The sequence below is a fragment of the Macaca thibetana genome, chromosome 12, assembly GCF_024542745.1.
Source record: "Macaca thibetana thibetana isolate TM-01 chromosome 12, ASM2454274v1, whole genome shotgun sequence".
Lineage (NCBI taxonomy): Eukaryota > Metazoa > Chordata > Mammalia > Primates > Cercopithecidae > Macaca > Macaca thibetana.
The window spans coordinates 43,121,878-43,141,732 of NC_065589.1; the positions used below are offsets into that span (position 1 = coordinate 43,121,878).

The following is a 19,855-nucleotide window of genomic DNA, read 5'->3' on the forward strand; positions in this document are numbered from 1 at the left end:
TTGGACTTAGCAATTATGTTTGAGTTTTATGGCTTTAGTCATCAAATGTCCTGTTTCAGCTGTGGTTTCTCTTTAGTGCATGGTCTAAAAAATTTAAAATGCCAATATATAATGATAACTAATTGTTTTTGGTATAATAACTGTTTATATTTTTGAACCGGAGTTCTGAGTCTGGTGACCTTGCTCTGTTTGTGACTCTGAAGCAAAGTCCACATTTAGGCTAGGGTTTTACCTTATTTTAACCTTCTTCCTGTTTTTATACTCAGGAACCTGCATGGTTCCTGGCACTCACCAGGTTTTCAGTAACAAAGTTTTTTTTTGTTTTTGAGATAGAGTCTCGCTCTGTCACCAGGCTGGAGTGCAGTGGCGCGATCTCGGCTCACTGCAACCTCCACCTCCTGGGTTCAAGTGATTCTCCTGCCTCAGCCTCCTGAGTAGCTGGGACTACAGGCGCATGCCACCATGCTCAGCTGATTTTTGTATTTTTAGTAGAGACGGGGTTTCACGATATTGGCCAGGCTGGTCTCGATCTCCTTACCTTGTGATCCGCCCACCTCGACCTCCCAAAGTGCTGGGATTATAGGTGTGAGCCACCGCGCCCAGCCCAGTAACAAAGTGTTTAATGAGGGAGTTGAATTGGTTGAAAAGAATCTGTTTATTCAAACTGTAATGCAGTCCACAAATTTGAAGTTTTCTTTTTAGATGTAAAAGTACCAAATATCCTAAAACACCATCCCAGCTCTCTCTTCATGCATGCTTTAATACTGGCCACCAAAGAGGAGTATAATTTAATGAATGGAACTTCTGAAGACACCCCTAAACAACTTTGGACCTCCTAAAGTGAAACTCTTTTCTGTAGAGTTAAAATATGTAGAATCCTTTCACCTTTAATTGATTGAAAATGATGATGCCTGGAACTATTTTTGAGAATAATTTTGATCTAAAGGGAAAAAAATACATGTGTTTCTTCTGAGTGCTGCTTTTCCATTTTCCTAATGGGCTCTTCACTATTGTTTTGTCTGAATGCAGTTTTTTATTTGTGTTATTCCAGACATGGTCCTACCACAAGCATCTTTAAACCAGACATTAATAGCATAGTTCACAGTCATTACTGCCAGTGCTCAAACACAAATATTGCATTTGTGTTTGCGAAAGCTACACATCAGATGTTAATTAAGTGCATTTGGTTTTTTTCTGCTTAAACAATCTGGCATAAAGAGTTTACATCCATATCAGTTCACCATAAGGTCTCAACAATATCTAAATCACCAGCCGTACAGTATATGATAAATACAGTGTTTCTACACAAGAAAATAACGGAATTGTCAGGAAAACATCAGGCCTGTTATATTTCTCTGTGAAATAATAGCAACTGAATCTCAGTTTCTTTTTCTTTTTGATAAAAAAGTATTTAACTAGGAGTAAACACCAATATTTAGAATGATAAATTTTTCATTAAAGCACACATGGAAAGCGAAATCATAGCAAAGATTTTTTTCCTTGTTTTTAGCTTGCTTCAGGGCGTTGTGACAGTTGTGTTGGAAGAAAATTGGAATTTCAGCCTTGCAGTGAGGGGATTCGTGCTGCCACCAGAGCAGCCGAGTGCCAATCTGCGGGAGGTGGGAGTGGAGCGAAACCGCAAACTGAGAAACAAACTTTCACATCAGGTTTCTAATTTTAGAGCAAAAAGTGGAATTACTTTAATTATATGACATTTAACTAGAAAAACGATTTGCTGGGATTAATTATCTCTCTCATTTAAAATACCTTCTTAGTAGGTTTTAATTAACATAAAAAATCAAATTCAGCATTTAAATAAGGTCAATGGGACTGCTGGATTTAAACACAGAATCTGATTCAGTATAATCGGATCACCGTATTGGTTTTGACTTGGAAGGATTAAATGGAGGAAATTGGAAAAGCGTGAATTTGGGCAGAAAGAGAAATGTCCTCTTCTTTCTTTCTTTCTTCTTTCACCCTCTAAGAGAGAGAAGTTTCCCCACCTTGGGGAGGAAACTATTACCCTGATTAAGTCAGAAACATCTCAGATTCGTTAACTGTCTCTGTTTTTTCACTACTTGAATAAGAAATAGTAATAAAACAAAAATATTGTGTAACTAAAGCTTACTAGAAGAATTTAAAATATATATAACAAGGGCCCGTTTGAAAAATGATTATTCTGTGTTAAGTGATTACCTCTTATTTTATTTAAAAGCATATGAAAGTTATTTCTGATGTTTTATTTTGCTAGAAAAAAGTGAACTTTATGCTTTTGAAGGAATTTTAAAAATAAGACTTTCATTTTAGTCAAGTAAGTCGGTGTTGGGACACTGAACAGTATACATTTCTTTATTGAACTCTTGTCCTTAGGGCTTACATCTAAACTTACTTTATCTTTAATAATTTATCTTAGGCAATGAGTTCATTTATAGCAAGAATGATCAACTTTGGAAATTCTACTAACAAGGGGAAGTTATTAGACATGTGATGGTAGAGGATGTCTTGGAATTGGCTGGGTGAGGGATTCAGGAAAAGTCCCAGGGCCACAGGGATGGAATGACCCATGTCATGGGGAGAGCCCCAGGTCCATAAGCAGGAACTTCCTTTGAAAGTGACTTGCTCCCCAAGGCTGATGAATTGCATGTGAATATCTGAATGTGACTGGGCATCTCAAAGGTATGGGTATGGGACAGCAAAGTATAATGGTGAAGCACTACATGCCTGGTAAGGATTTTGAATAGTTGTGCTGATGTAACCCTCAGTGTTATATACTCTTCAGCAAAACCTGAGTGTGATCCAACTATTTGTTGGAACGATGGTAAAGTTATTACCATTCCTTGAGTCAAAATAGGATATGTACACTAGATTTGAGGACATAAGACTATTTGTAACATTACTTGTTGGGGGGTAGATGAGAGAAAAATGTTTGGATGTTTTCTGTTAATAGTGGCAACATTAACATTGACAAAAATTCCAGTTATACTCTGTGCAATGTTAAAACTGATATAGTTCTTAAAGATATTTAGGGTAAGTGATTGGGACATGAGATGATGAGAGAGATGTATTGACTGTTAGGAAATTTAATTTTTATGAAATCAGCATTATGGGGAAATACTGTAATCTGATTCATTCCTGCAGAATTCCCAGGAGGAAGAGGCCCAGCCTCGGGAGTTGAAAAGTTTCATTATGTACATGTGTGGGAAAAAGATGAAATGTGGTTTCCGTGTGCTGATTTTCTGTAAAACATCTATTAGTATGAGAGTAGCCAGGCTAGGCAACAGAGCCCCCAAACCATCAAGTCTAGGGAAAAGTGAACCGAGAAGGCACTTCTCTGATGGATACTGACCTCAGGAGCAATAAGTTTGAAAGCAGCAAGAAAAAGGAATGACAGTAAAATAATGTTGAAATAGTAGCTAAGAAATGATCACATGTTGAAGATGAGGTCAGCCCTTTATCCCTCATCAATCCCTGCTTAACTTTGCTTTTAGAAATGTAAGGTTCCCCAGAAATGAGGAAACTGCAAATGTAAGCTTTTTATACCAATGCTAATTTAACCAAGTTGTCCATCTTATAGTGTAAACTATAATTAGAGCCACACTATTTATGTAACGTGAGCCGCACCATCCCTGAGACAGGGAAAAGCGGCACATTTGCCCCTGAACTCTAGCGTAACAGGGCTGTAGAGTGGCAGTGGCCATCTCAGTCTCTTGTGAAGCTGGGAATAAAAGAAAGAGGTGCCTCCAACAGGTTGTACAAAGAGAAAGGCACGAGGTTTATAAGTCTGTGTGAGGGGATTCTTGTGTTTTGTTTGGCTCCAAACCCTGCCAAACTCACATCATCACAAAACGCATGAGTCCCTTTGCTCTTCCCAGTTTCAAGGCTGTTTGTTAGTTTTTAGTGACTTCTTTCCCTAGTTAAGACTGGTTTTGAGATTCATTTTAATCTGATATTAACCTAATTCAATAATGACAAATGTTTGTTTCAGGGAGAGGGAGTGGTGGGTACAGAGGTGTGATTTACTCCTGTCTCTGAGACTCTTAGGCCTGTCATTGAATTCCAAACCCCATGGAGATGGCCTTGGAAATGAATGAAGTTCCAAGGCCTGTTGCTGCTGATGGACTTAGCTCTTAACCGTGCTTTTCTTTCTCTGTTGGTATTTTGGAAAGTTTGAGCTCTTTTAGGAAAAAAAAAATCCTTCAGATACATTTATAGTAGATAAAGTTACCTGATTATATCCTAAATAATTTTGTTATGGAAAAAAAATATTATCTTCAGAAAATTCTGGAGTTGACAATGAGGAATATTTGTACTGTTTTTAAATAAAACCGAGTAAAGGAAACGCCTCCGATTAAAACTGGCTGACGAATAGAATCTTCAAAACGAGGCTTTTGTTCTGCCTGATTAACATGCTCTTCTAATGATTTAGGTGTTGGTGCCAGCCCGTATGTGATGAACTGCAACATTACCATAGATTCTCAAGACATGTCTGCAGGAAGAGAGATTGCTAGTGCCATTCGGGGCTCAAATGCAAATGGATTGAAGGGTGTCCAAGCGATGGCTTTTCCCCACGAGGGAAAAATTGAAATAGCCTGCAACGTGGAGAGTTTTGATGACCAAGAAGCTGCAGAAATCTCAGAAGACTTCCAACATGTGTCTTACAGTGTCCTTGGTGATCAGTTTTCTTACGTGTCTCCTCATTACATAGAAGCTCAAATTAAAAAGTTGGCAAGTGATTGGGGAATTGGTACTAAAGGGAGAGCATTAGTTGGATTTACACCCCAAGAGTGCAAGAACTGTGCTGAATATGCTATAAAGGAAAATATTGGGGAATTCTGGAAGATTCGGGGAGGTGTTTTCATGTGATCCAATCTAAGGCCTCACTGAAATTTTAAGGAAAATTATTAGTCGTTACAAAATTTTCTTTTGGGCACTGAAGATGTGGAGAAACTACAAAGAGCTTAGTTGCAGCCATGTATTGGAAAATTGAAAGCATTCTTTGTTCAACAACAACAAGTGTTCATAGATTATTCTTAATTACCTTGTATTTCTAGTCATTGTTACAATTTCGAGAGAATCTACTTTGTATCATGTGCTAGTAATGTGTGAGCATTAGAAGCTCTTCTCAATCCACTGAGTAAAACGGCCATGGTTTCTGAACCATCTTTCATTATTATAAGAAAACAAGATAAATGGACTTGATTGGATTTTCCTGAATGAACTCTCAAATTCCATATTCAACTCTCATGTTTTGAGTAATTACTACTTTATTTATTTATTTTTTTGAGACAGGGTCTCACTCTGTCACCCAGGCTCATGGATCATTGCAGCCTCTCCCTCCTGGGCTTAGGCAGCCCTCCCACCTCAGCTTCCCAAGTAGAGGGGACTACAGGTACCAGCCACCACACCAAGCTCATTTTTGTATTTTTTGTAGAGACAGAATCTGATTGTGTTGCTCAAGCTAATCTCAAACTCCTGGCTAATTATTCTTTTAATATGTACATTTTAAAAAATCAAGACTGGATACAGTAGTTCATGCCTGTAATCCCAACGCTTTGGGAGGCCAAGGCGGGTGAATCACTTGAGCCTAGCAGTTTGAGACCAAACTCAAACTGGGCAACGTGACAAAACCACATCTTTACAAAAACTACAAAAATTAGCCAGGCATGGCAGTGCACACCTATAGTAGCTACTTGGAAGGCTAAGGTGGGAGGATGACCTGAGCACAGGAGGTCGAGGCAAGATCATGCAGTGAGCCATGATTGTGCTACTGCACTCCAGCCTAGGCAACAGAATGGGACCCTGTCTCAAAAAAAAAAAAAAAAAAAAAAAAAAAAAAAAAAAAAAAAAAAAAAAATCAAATACTAAGTGACTAAAAAATGGGAGGGTAACAAAATATAATCTCCCTTTCAAAGCATGATGGTTCATTCTTGCCTTACTACTTTTAGGATGCTCTGCTGTTCATAAACCAGATATAGAATTTTGAAATGTTTATATAGGGAGATGGCATGATGGTGTTGGGCATGACTTCAAGGAAGTACTTATTCTTTTGGAATTTAGATGGAAAGTCTAAAGGTTTAGAGAACATATTGTTTTTGAGCAAAGAGAAGGGTATTGGCAGAAGAAATTTTTTTTGAAAGAAATTAAAATTTGTAGCTTTTTTGTGAACTAAAAGAAGCTATTTGTCAATGATGGCAATTTTAAGTAAATCCTTAGTATTTATATTGTTCTAGTATCAGATGCTTCCCATAAAGCACAGAGAAATGAATTTTTCCACAAATTGAGTTTAGCAAGAAAGACTGTGATCTTCTTTAATAAAAGCAGAAAGTGTGAATTTATTTTAAGGAATTAAAAATAAAGAGGTTGGCTAGGTGTGGTGGCTCATGCCTATAATCCCAGCACTTAGGGGGGCTGAGGTAGGAGGATCACTTGAACCCAGGAGTTTGAGACCAGCTTGGTCAATGTAGTGAGACTATCTCTATTAGAAAAAAAAAAGTTTAAAAAAAGGTTGAACTCAGTCTTTTTATAGGATCCAGTGATCTAATTTTTTTTTTCTTTTTTACTTACATTTGATTCTTGAATCTGATTGCATTTATATCATTCTGGAATTCCAATTCTGTGTGTGTTTTCTCTGTCAATATGGTTACAACGAAGATGGAAAAGATGATGGACTAGGTATGGTTTTTAGACGTGAGGAATTTTAGTTGCTCTGGTGAAGAGACAAAATGCTGTCTAGCTAGACCTGATAGGTCTGTCTCTCAGTCTCTGAGAGCTGAGAAGCAGCAGTGCCCAGATCTTGCCTTGCTTTGGCAGAGGCTGTGTGGCCCAATAGAAAGAACAGTAGACAGTGGATTGGAGGGCTTGAGTTCAGTCCTTGCTGTTATTTTTCATGTAGCCATAATTTCATTAGCTATGAAATAGGAAAAATAATTCCCACCCCGACTAGGGGAATAAATGTCTGTAAGCTGTAATGTAAAAATGAAATGTATTATTAACAGTTTTTCTAGATCTATTCTAGAGCTTTGCTTTAGTTTTGAGCATCAGTATTAAACAGATGAGAGGGGATAAAAGCCCATGGTGCTGCTGATTCATATTGGGTTGTAGGAGGGGTTGATTCATTTGCCAGTTACCTGAATTAACCTCTCCAGGTTCCTGTCACAGCATTAAAGGCTGCTGGCTTTGAGCAAGGCCTATTGAAAAGCAAACATGCTTTTAATGGGTACAGTGTGTCAGTTTGGGAAGATGAAAAATGTTCTGGAGATGGATGATGGTGCTTGGTTGCACAACAGTGTGAATGTACTTAATTCCACTGAATTATACACTTAAACATGACTAAAGTGGTAAATTGTATGTTCTGCACATTGTGTTCTATAATTAAAAAACAAAAAGTATGTATTTATCCCACAAAAGTTAAGAAAAAAATTAAAAAATCACCTCATATCTGAATAAGATAACTTTACTAAGTCTATTGTATTAGTCCATTCTCGTATTGCTATAAAGAAATACCTGAGACTGGGTAATTTATAAAGAAAAGAGAGGTAATTGGCTCATGGTTCTGCAGGCTGTACAGGAACAATGATGCTGACATCTGCTTGGCTTCTGGGGAGGCCTCAGGAAGCTTACAGTCATGGTGGAAGGGGAAGGGGGAGCAGTTATGTCACATGGCCAGAGAAGGAGCAACAGAGCTGGTGGGGAGGTGCTACATACTTTAAACGACCAGATCTCATGAGAACTCACTCACTATCATGAGGAGAGTACCAAGAGGATGGTACTAAACCATTCATGAGAAATGCACCCCCAATGATTCAATCACCTTTCACCAGGCCCACCTCCAACACTGGGTATTATGATTAAACATGAGATTTGGGTGGAGACACTGATCCAAACCAGATCATCCATATGTTCTAAATAAAATGTTGGCAAATTTCTAATATCTATTAATAGATACAACTATGCAGGACCTATTTTTCCCTTTTAAAATCTATTATGATGGACTGTAGTGCTCCAGATGAGGTTTAGTTAATGGTTTAAAATAAAGTTGATTAAATGTGGCCTTTGATCCAGCTATCCATTAAAAAATAAAAATTTACTATTTTTATTATAAATAAATAATTTTCTTTTTCTGAGATAGAGCCTCATTCTGTCACCCAGGTTGGAGTGCAGTGGCACAATCTTGGCTCACTTCAACCTCCACCTCCCAGGTTCAAGGGATTCTCCTGCCTCAGCCTCCTGAGTAGCTGGGATTACAGGTGGGCATCATCACACTCAGCTATTTGTTTTTTCAGTAGAAACAGGGTTTCACCATCTTGCCCAGGCTGGTCTTGAACCCCTGTGCTCAGGTGATCTGCCGACCTCAGGCTCCCAAAGTGCTGGGATTACCGGTGTAAGCCACCACGCCTGGCCAATAATTTTTAAAACAAGCACAGACACACCTCTTACGTCTCATTCATATTTGAATTTGTCTTTTCTTTCTCTGTTTCCCTTCTGCCTTTTAGAAAATCTGAACCAGCTGTAAATTGCTGAAAGTGTTCTGGTGGATGGGTAGAGTATCACCAGCTCTTCCTGTGCAGGAACTGGCAGAAGTCACTGGGATGCATCTATGATCACTAGGAAGGACGATCCCATTGACTTGAGAAAACCTGACAAAATGAACTAACAAATACCTCGACTCATATGCAGCTTTTCTCGGATTGGCCTCTTAGAAGCAGCCCCACAGTTTGTGCCAATGTTTCATCAGTATTTGTTTTTTAAATCTTACTACAAGGTGGACATTGTATGGAATATGTGCTTCATAGCTCATATTTACCCTCCCTCCTTTTACCAACTGTGAAGAGGCCAAAATTGATGTGAACAAATAGACTTTACTTTCTATCAACCCCTTTGGTTTTTATTCTACCCAGCTTTAAACTTTAACTTTTAGTTTCTTAAAAGAGGGATAAGGAAAGCAACAAGCTAGGCTATGAGGTGATAAGGTTTTGTGTGTGGGGTGCGGGGGAGAGGGGGAGTTGTCGTTGGTTTCCAGCCTAAATTGGGACTTAACTCATGATAAATTAAAACTATTTAAACATTGGGAGAAGGGAGTAAGTAAAATATAACTGAAATAAAACAAAAGGGGGGTAATATTTTCATTTCTTGACATAATGAAAAGCCTTGCTCTGTAATTGGTTTGTACTGTCTTGGAAGTGGCGTCCGTGGTCAACAAAGGACCACTCTGTGAGAGATCTGCAAGGAATTTATCATCCCCCCTGGCTGAGCCAAAGCAGGCTTGATATACAGTTTTGTTTCATATAAATATTCTCATGTTACTGTTTACTCTGTGGGAATATGAGGATCTCACTGACAGGGTACGTGCTCCACTGCCTTGCTTTTAAAGGCATTTATTTGACTCTGTTGTTTGTACTTGCCCAGAAACTTCAGAGAATAGCCCAGGAACTTGTTTGATAAGCATCCAGACCATGCTCCCGGAGTATGTTGTGCTTGGGGGCTTAGGAAAGCTTATTGTTTTAAGTGAGCCTGCACATGGCCTCCAAGGAGCCCATTTTTCATAGATAAAACAATTGGGACACCCTCAGCCATGTCTTAGAATGCTTCTCCAATGTGTAATAAAATGTCCTGGTGAGCAGGGCTCTGGTTGAACTCAGACTGCCTTTGGATAACTCTGCCACTTCTTTTGTTCCTATTTGCAGTGTTGTGAGGCAAATTAGTGTATTGTGAATTAAGATGTGAGATACAGACCTAAACATGGGACTAATTTCTTTTTACATTTTTAGTATGGGTGTTAACCTATTATCTGTCACCCTTCCATATACTTTTTTTTTTTTTTTCTTAAGACAAGGTCTTGCTTTGTTACTCAGGCTGGAGTGCAGTGGCATGATCATGGCTCTCCACAGCCTTGACGTCCCAGGCTGAAGTGATCCTCTCATCTCAGCCACCCAAGTAGCTGGGACTACAGGTGCACACCACTACACCTGGCTAATTATTTTTTATTTTATTTTATTTTATTTTATTTTATTTTTTGAGATGCAGTCTCACTCTGTCACCCAGGATGGAGTGCAGCGGCATGATCTCAGCCTGCTGCAACCTTCGTCTCTTGGGTTCAAGCGATTCTCCTGCCTCAGCCTCTGGAGTAACTGGGATTACAGGTGCATGCCACCATACCTGGCTAATTTTTTGTATTTTTAGTAGAGAGTGGGTTTCACCATGTTGGTCAGGCTGGTCTCGAACTCCTGACCTCAAGTGATCTGCCCGCCTCGGCCTCCCAAAGTGCTGGCATTACAGGTATGAGCCACTGCGCCCAGCCAATTTTTTTTATTTTTTATTTTTATGTTTAGTAGACACAGGGCCTTGCTATGTTGCCCAGGCTGGTCTTAAACTGAGCTCAAGCAGTCCTCCCACCTTGGCCTCCCAAAGTTCTGGGATTACAGGCATACTCAGTCACTGCACCTGGCCCCATACTCTACTTTCTGATACTGGGACTCTGCAAACCACATTTCTTCTTTGCCAGCCAGTTCCCTATTAGGCTCTGCCAATATGGGGTGCTGGACTGGGGATGCTGCAGGGGTGGAAGATGGTGAGGGATTGCTGCTTCCTTTTGACCTCCTGTTTCTAGAAGCCCCACTTCAGCAGTGACTCTTCACCTTGACAGTGGCTCTTAGTTCCAGGCTCCAGCTGTTCTTTCCCCCCACCCCCCAACACTTTTCAGAGCTTGCTTCATTGCACTCAGAAGCCCCAGCATCAGCTGGGCAGTGCCACCTCCTCAGACACCCGAGCCCCAGCTCTGCAGGGCCTCTCCTTTCACCTTCTGGCTCTGAGGACCCCTGCCTTAGTGAGTGGTGCTGCCTGCAATTACAGCTCTGTGATCCCATGTTCTCTGTTTTGCTTTTCAAATTCAACAACTGTTGACAATTTTTTTGTGTGATCTCTTTTGAAATACTTAATGTGATTTCTATTTTCCTGATTGGGTTTGGACTGGATTCTGTCAGAAACAAACCAATCAGCAGACCAAATGGGACTGGGGGAAATGGAGAGGGAAAGGAGAATGCAGAAAATATTCATTGTGAACATAGCTCCCAACACAAACAGCCCACGCATGGTTACTCTCCTTTTCTTCTCATTCGCACATTATTCTCTTTTTTTTTTTTTTTTAATTATACTTTAAGTTCTAGGGTACATGTGCATAACGTGCAAGTTTGTTACATATGTATACTTGTGCCATGTTGGTGTGCTGCACCCATCAACTCGTCAGCACCCATCAACTCGTCATTTACATCAGGTATAACTCCCAGTGCAATCCCTCCCCCCTCCCCCCTCCCCATGATAGGCCCCAGTGTGTGATGTTCCCCTTCCCGAGTCCAAGTGATCTCATTGTTCAGTTCCCACCTATGAGTGAGAACATGCGGTGTTTGGTTTTCTGTTCTTGTGATAGTTTGCTAAGAATGATGGTTTCCAGCTGCATCCATGTCCCTACAAAGGACACAAACTCATCCTTTTTTATGGCTGCATAGCATTCCATGGTGTATATGTGCCACATTTTCTTAATCCAGTCTGCCACTGATGGACAACCAAGTCTTTGCTGCTTATCTCACTGTCTTCTTATTGTCAAATTCGCAGTTCCCTTTGGCATTCGTGCTATTTTTTCCACCAGTAGGAAGTCTGAGTGTTGACTTAAGGTGAGGATGGGAAATGCCATGGAAAGCCACTGGGCCAGGTTTTCCAAAGCACGTCTTTTGCATAGTAGTGTATTCCATCATTTAAAATGTAAACTAATGTAATTATATAATTTTAAAAAGTAAAGTCTTTTGAATCTTATAATAGCTACTTGTCTTTCCTTGTATAGCCATCTTTACCTACCATGAAGATAATGCTTTTTATCTGGCGGTAGACCCCCAGCCAAACGCCTTTCCCAAACCTCTGGGTACCACGCTATCAACTTTTTCTCAGGAAGCCCCATCTGCAGCCAGTCGGTTTCCTAACTTCTTAGGTACCTGTATCTCCATGAAGACTAACTGCTTTGAAAAAAGTAATAATATGGATGTGGTTTAGCTAGGACCCATTGTTACAAAACTATATTGTTTCTGATACGTATAAAGGATTTTCAGTAACTGATCAATATTAATCTGTGTGTATCCCGAAATTCTTTTTAGTAGTTCATCTTCATGATATCCACTCTGTTATTTCACAAAGATAAAGGAAGATAAAATAGCAAGATATAGGAAAAGAAGTCTTGAGTGAACCCTTTTGGCATCATTATCTGTAGCTATCTTTTACTGAGTACCAACTAAGTATTAGTTATTACATGATCTTCACAACAACCCTCTGGAGCAGGTGACTAAAGTAATAAAATTCCCTAAGTTCTCTTAGTCTATTGGGTCAACCAGGAACCTCCTCCTACCATATCCCATACCTGTAGGTTTATACCATTGCCCTAACCCTACACAATACCCCTTGGGCTGGGCATGGTGGCTCATGCCTGTAATCCCAGCAATTCAGGAGGTCCAGGCGGGAAGATCACTTGAGCTCAGGAGTTCAAGACCAGCCCGGGCAACATAGTGAGCCTTGTCTCTACTAAAAATAAAAAAATTAGCCAGGCGTGGTGATAACTCGCTTGTAGTCCCAGCTATTCCGGAGGCCGAGAAGTGAGGATCACTTGAGCCTGAGAGATCAAGGCTGCAGTGAGACATAATTTTGCCATTCTAGCCTCGGTGACAGAGTGAGACCCTGTCTCAACAAACAAACAAAACAAAACAACAATAACCTTGGACCCACATTCTCAGGTCTCCAGGCCTCTCTCTTCCTAGGCCTGATGGGCCTTCACCTCTAGTTAGTTGTGTTCTGGTTAGAAATTGTACATCCAGTTAGTTGACTCACCCCTCTATGGCAGTTTTATAGGATAGTCCACTCAGTATCCTGAGACTTCTTCCAGATCTTAGGCCTCTCTCCAATACTTCTGTACTCTTTACTCATTTAAAATTTCTTCCAGATCTTTTTAATTTTTTTTTTTTGAGACGGTCTTCCTCCGTCACCCAGGCTGGAGTATAGTGGCATGATCATAGCTCACTGCAGCCTCAATCTCCCAGGCTCAAATGATCCTTGCACCTCAGCTTCCCAAGTAGCTGGGGTTACAGGTGCACACCACCACAGCTGGCTAATTTTTTATTTCTTTTTATTTTTAGTAGGGATGAATTCTCACTCTCTTGCCCAGGCTGGTCTTGAATTCCTGAGCTCAAGCGATCCTCCTACCTCAGCCTCCCAAACCCTGTCTTTTACTCTGTTATCATATTCTGAGTTCTTGCCCATTTATTCCTTTTTCTACCTGAAAGACCTATTAGCTTCTAGTTTTGTGACTTCCTCCCCTGGACTGTCAGTGCCTCCTCTGTAGGATTGTGCATTTTGTGCTGCTAGGCACAACCCTCTCTCATCAGGTGGGGAAGTGGAGGATGAACTGCACATCCCCAGATTTCTCCCGGATGAATTTCTCTGAGTTGGGCCACAAACTTGCTCCAACTCTTTAGGAGATGCCTGAAATCACTCCCACTCTCTTGAAATAGCCAAGTCAGCAATAGGACCCAGAGTAGTCTCCATCAGTATTTAAATCAGGGAGGAAAATTGTCACCAGGTGAGGCCAACACTGCTGCTAGAACCAGGATGGATGTAGATTGTGCAGCCAGTGATCCAAAACTCCTGGCTGGCTAGCCATGCAGAGTCATCTGGTCATTTCTTTTACTTTTAATTCATATCCCTACATTTTAGGCAATTTTAGTTTATGTACTTGACACATTGACTTGTTACAGGGTTTTACTGATGTTGTTTGTTTTGATGGCTAGACTGTAAAGTCCCTGAGGATGAAGCTTCATTCATAAAGATTTGTTGAGCTCCTACTGCATTCAGCAGGAGCAGATTTATCATTATCCTAGTGATGCATAAGATGTAGGTACCCTCACTTGTATGGAGCCCTAGTAAGACCTGGGTAATATGTTCACAGGCCCTAGTAATATGCTTACATGGTTGTATGATTTTGAAAAATGTACACAAGTTAGATATTTTAGGCACAATCTGTTGAAAATGCTGTCTCTTCCCACCTCTATTTCTTTGTTATATGTCCTTTCATGATGAGTGGTAGCAGAGCAGCTACTATTGGCTTCATGAGCTTGCAACCTGTGCAATAGCACAGGGTCCTATGCTTGGTTCAATGTTCTGCTGTTACTGTCAGGAAATTCGGAATATTTTTTTCTTATTCCTTTTTTTTTTTTGTGAAATGGAGTCTCGCTGTGTTGCCCAGGTTGGAATGTAGTGGTGCGATCTTGGCTCACTGCAAGCTCCACCTCCTGGGTTCACGCCATTCTCCTTCCTCAGCCTCCCGAGTAGCTGGGACTACAGGCACCCGCCACCACGCTCGGCTAATTTTTTGTATTTTTAGTAGAGACAGGGTTTTACCATGGTCTCGATCTCTTGACCTTGTGATCTGCTTGCCTTGGCCTCTCAAAGTGCTAGGATTACAGGTGTAAGCCACTGCGCCCAGCCTATTCCTTTTTTTTTAAGAAACACATTCTCACTCTGTTATCCATGCTGGAGTGCAGTGGTGTGATCTTGGCTCACTGCAACCTCTGTCCCCAGGCTCAAGTGATCCTCCCACCTCAGCCTCCAGAGTAGCTGGGACCACAGGCGAGTATCACCACATGCCTGGCCTTTTTTTTTTTTTTTTTTTTTTTTTTTATTTTTGATAGAGATGGAGTCTCACCATGTTGCCCAGGCTGGTCTTGAACTCCTGAGCACAAGAAGTCTGCCCGCTTGGGTCTCCCAAAGTGACATTAGAGGTGTGAGCCACTGAGCCCGGCAGGGACCCATATTTTCATTTTGCACTGGGCCCCATGAGTTATGTAGCTGGTTCTAGGAGTGGCTCTGGACATTTTTGGACCCAGATAAAGGGGAGGTTGAGTTGGGAATATTTGTGTGATTCATAGTCACATCCGTGTGTAGTGAAGTCATTACCAGCTCTTCCAGTGTAGGAATGGCTCCCAGGAGTGCTCCTCTTATCCTCTGTGATGGCTCACTCAGTGCTGTGACTCCCAAAGCAGAGCCAGAGGGTCAACACAGATGACTGTGTCCTCTGGTGCCCAGCATCAGAAGTACGTAAGAAGTGGAGGAAAAACGAGGGTCAAAAGCTATGGAGCCAGAAGCTAATCTGTGCAAAATCTTTCTAGTTATTGGCAGCACAAGGTTGTAAGCAGAGGACGTGGTTAATAATGTCCATCCAATACAGAAGCTGTAGCTGCATTTATGTATATGTTGATGTAGCATATACAATTTTAAGGACACCACATTATCTCATTTTTTATGATAATCATAGGAAACAATTGATCAGAATTTCTGTTTCTAGAGGAACAAATCTGTGGTATAACTATCAAGAACAAGTATGTCCCATGGGAATTTGCCTGTTGGGAAAGTTGTATCCCAAACATTAATGATTAAAAACACATTTCTATCAACCATTCTAAAAAAAAAGAACGAATTAGTTTTATATTCTGTTTATATAAAATGACAGGTTACTATCATTTGCATAGGTGACAAAAGAGTGTCCATAAAAATGTGGAAAACATGTACAGCACTAAACAGATGATAAGAATATGTTATTTTTCTGGAATTCACAATAATTGTAGTATTTCTCTGCTTTAAAAAATGTATAGTGAGTTGTAATTTATTTTCTCATTCTAAATTCACTTACAAACCTATTTTTGGGTTATTTTTTAATGATGGTACTCAAAATGGTGTAAGTTTCCGGCTTCACAGAACCTGGACCTGGTCATGTGCTGAATACATGCCGAGCACTTGGCACATCTATTTATTTAATTCTCACAACATCCCTCTGAGAGCAATATTATTCCCACTCTACAGGTATAGAAACGGAGGCTCAGAGAAGTTAAGTAACTTCCTTGAGGTCATACATCTCTTAAGTTGCAGGACCAGGTTTCTGTAGAGGTTTGTCCTTTCCGAAGTCGACTCTTTTACCCTTTGCTCTCCAGTTCCTAGAGTGACAGTGTCATTTCCTCAGAAAAGTCTCCTAAGATCACCAGGGCAGGTTGTATGCTCTGTTATGCCTGTCCTTTCTTTCCTAGCTCACGTCACAATGACCTAATTACTAAAGTGATTATACTGTGATTATTATATAATCACAGTGTATTATTATACTGTGATTAGAAAGTGATTATCCTGTAACCTCCATGGAGGAAGCTGTCTGTTTGACCTACAGCGTGGAGACTCTGGGTATTCAGTGAATAATGCATTTAGATCTACTAATTTTCAGAGGCATCTTAGAGCAACTTCTTGCTTCAAGCACTTTCTTTCTCACCTTTTCTTCTGCTCAGCAAAGGAAAGGTCTGGGAATGGCAAAACATTCAGGCTCAGAATTAACACCCAAGAGTATTAGGGTTGTGCAGCTGATAATGTAGAGATGTTATCATTTTACATTCACACCTTCATATGGATTGCCTGGTACCAGTTTCAGGTACCAGTTATCTATGGGGGCGGGATATTCGTGCCAAAAGGGTATCTGTTACATAGTTTTATATTTTTGTAAACTGAGTCATCTTAAAATGGGGGAGCACCTGTATTCAATTTTCCCTGCAATGAGCTGCTAAATTCTCTTGTACTCTTCACTTCAGATGAGGTTTTCTGGATGACACCATCTGGGAAATGTCACTTTGATTAAAGTAAATATGCAGCATAGTTAACACTGGGAGCCTGTTTGAATTTCTCTAAGTAGCCACATCTACAGAAGCAGAAGGCAGCCGGCTCTTTGGGCTGGGAGAACTTGAGAGAGATGCGTTCCACGGTTTGGTGTCAGTCGAGTGGCAGTGTGTGGCCAACTAAGCTCTAAAGGATTTTGTGTATTTTCCTTTTCTTACCATTGGGCTATTTTTTTTTTCTTTTCCAGTTTATTTTGACATGAAGAAGAAAATATATAAAAATAAAAAACTCAGCTTTACGATTGCCAAGTTTTTATTTCAAACTAAGAAAAGAAACCAGTTGTTGAAAAATATGATGAATGGCATCCTTTGTTTTATTTTCAGCGTAGCACATGAGGGCACTGCCATTGGAAAGGGGCCAAATTCCCCAGGCAGGAGGGAACCCTGGGCTGAAAGGCGGCCTAGTGATTTTGGAGACTGGTGTGTCAGGATTTCCTCTCAGCTGTTACAAATATCTCTCTTCTTTCCGCAAGATTTCCTCACAGACTCACCCCCCTCCCATCCTTCAGGAATTCCTTGTGTTTTCAACACTTGCTACTGATGAGGATGTCATCTATTTGTAAGAAAACGCCATTGGTACAATGTGGGGCTTTCAGCATTTACATTGTGGTTTTCCCAACTTCCACAGCTACTGATTTATTTGGCTGTGGGATCGTGTATGGTTGAGGGCAACAGTCGGTAGTTGATGTGTAAGCAATCCGTAAGATTGTTAGCGTGATCCCTCCTCATTGTTGTCTTGTCACCAAGTGGTTTGGGAGAACCAAGGGAAGAGACAGTCTAACTTTCTTGTTCTGAAAGTCAATCTCAGGGCAGTTCCCTTCTGATCTCCCTCTGCCGCTCACATGGTGGAATGAAGAGGAAGGGATGGATGAGAAGAAGGGTCATGCTACTCTTTCAAGGAAGTGAGGGAAATGTCCCAGATGCCTTGAGCTCATCCTCATGTGTCCCGTGAAGTGAAATCTAAAATTGCTCTGAGGACATATGTGAACTGTACCCCCACAGAACCTGTAGCACTTTCCCAGTTTGGAAGCTCCTACTGAAAACTTACGTACTTTGGCTGGGGTATTTAACTCATTTATTATAAATTTTGTTTGCAAGGGTGTTTTTCTCACTAGACTGAGATCTTTGAGAACAGCGCTGTTTTATTCCACCTGGTAATTCCAATACCTGGTCTCAGAAAACCTTTGCTAAATAAATTAACGTACCAATAGCTGAATTCCAAGCCCTGGTGTTGAGTCAGAACTAGACAACTCTCTAGGTATAGATGGTTTAATCATTTATCAACTGACTTCAGGTTTTGTTGCATGAAGTTGAGTTACATTTATAAGGGACAGTTAAAGGAAAAAGCTGTCCGGAACTTCTAGGGAACAGAAAGTCTGTCTCGACTTACGTGTGAGACTGGGGAAAGAGGGTAGAGACACCAGAATTCCTCATAAAGACAGACATAAAATGACTCGAGAATGCAAACACCTGACTGACTTCCTGCAGAAACGCCAGTGGGGAAAAGTGTGAGTTGGAGCTCCTCATGCCTCTTCCTGTTGTCTTACTCTTAAATTTGGGCTGTCTTTTAAATGCCCCATGATCTACTTGTAAACTCTTTAAGCAAAAACGATGCCAGGTTCTGTTCTGTGGCTACCAGATTGGAGCTCTTCTCTCCCGGCTTCATTCAGTTAATTGAGCTGTGCTGGAAGGTTCAGTAATTTATTCTATGGAGTCTTTCTGTGCAAACAATTCCAGGCTGAGGGAAAGAGACTTAGCTGAATCTCTTAAACACTTGAAATGCAGAATTTATGTTTTGGAAAACACCAGTGAGTCAGTGTCCTCAAATGTAATCAATAAAAGACAGTCTCCATCATCAGCTTTTCATTAACTGAGCTTAGAGTCGCCTCCTTTTATTGCTTTTTACATGTTTACAGTATCTCATTCTTTCCTTGATTCTGGATTTTCACACCATATGGCCACATCTTTAAGTCATTTTTCAGCTGCTCTATTAAATAGTAAAATGAGATTCAGAACAGATTTCTTTGATTTTAAAATAGCATTTTGGGTGTGTGACTTTTTTGTAAATAAAAAAAGAATTAAGGCACTCAAAAGCATGAAATTTCAGGTATTTCTACCCAGACAGTGTAATATGTAGCTTTCTGCTTACTTCGAATAAATATATGTTTATCTTGTGGAATTTCACCTGCTGCATAAATGGATTCATTCATTCTGCATATTGAAATTCATTTCTACTTAAATAAGATTTAGCCTCCACTGTTGCTAATGAACATAGATTGAAAATGAAATTGAAAGTATGTCTTTATAACTATTCAATATTATACTGTATTTCTCATTAGAAATGATTGCTATCGCTTATAAACATCCATACTGCATGTCAATAATGCTCTACTGCTGTAATTGTGGTGGTGATTCTACATTGGATCATATAAAAGATGGGATTCTTTTATGTTTTACTCTTTTTCCTGGGTTATTTAGTGGTCAGTTCCTTGAGAAGTTGCAAAGGAGAGATTGTGACTGCCAACATTTGGATCTCACAGTTTAGAGTTGGTCAATGAGGGCTTAAGGCATATAGTCCTGTAACTTAACACAGTTTACTTTGTAAAGGGTTACACATATTTCAGAGACGATTAAATATTTGCTACTTGTTTTCTGAGTCAGAAAGGACATTTTGGTGTAGATTGAATGGGAATTTTTTTTTTTTTTAAGGATACTACTTAACAAAAGGAAACCACTGCATGAGCAAATTTTGTAATATGAGTAAATTTGCCATTGATCCAGACTTTAGCAGTAGGGACTGTGTCAGTCACAATTAATCAGCTTATGAGTATGTGATTCAGAATCTTCAATTATCCTTTAAAATCTGGACATCGACTTGAAGAAACGATTGGCCTACAGTTGGTTGTTTAAAGTTAAAACCAAGTGCACTCAACATCCAAAAGGTCGATAGTCTCTTAATTGTAATTCAATAAAGTCCATTTAAAGTTGTGTACAATTTGTGAGTGTTATAAATACAGTTCACATATTTTTGACTTCAGTGACGGTACTGTTTGCTAGAGAAATATGCTTCAGTTGAGGATAAGTCCATTGAATGTGTGTATTTTGATGACTATCAA

At 40.1% G+C, this 19,855-nt stretch overlaps 2 protein-coding genes across 5 annotated transcripts in view; one reads left to right on the forward strand and one right to left on the reverse strand.

Moving 5' to 3' along the window:
* SPATS2L (spermatogenesis associated serine rich 2 like) overlaps positions 1-19,855 on the reverse strand; it is a 1,108,221-nt gene that overhangs the window by 664,567 nt on the left and 423,799 nt on the right. The gene's annotated exons all lie outside the window — the stretch shown is intronic.
* The window catches only part of FTCDNL1 (formiminotransferase cyclodeaminase N-terminal like), a 90,460-nt gene that overhangs the window by 37,448 nt on the left and 33,157 nt on the right, over positions 1-19,855 (forward strand). For 2 of the 4 annotated variants that reach the window (XM_050750735.1, XM_050750734.1), the window contains one exon: positions 4,427-17,939. The exons of the other annotated variants lie outside the window; for them this stretch is intronic. In XM_050750735.1, coding sequence (XP_050606692.1) covers positions 4,427-4,863 — 437 coding nt within the window. In that variant the 3' untranslated portion in view covers positions 4,864-17,939. Of the gene's footprint in view, positions 1-4,426; positions 17,940-19,855 lie in introns of those variants that run through there. 4 annotated transcript variants of the gene reach the window in all.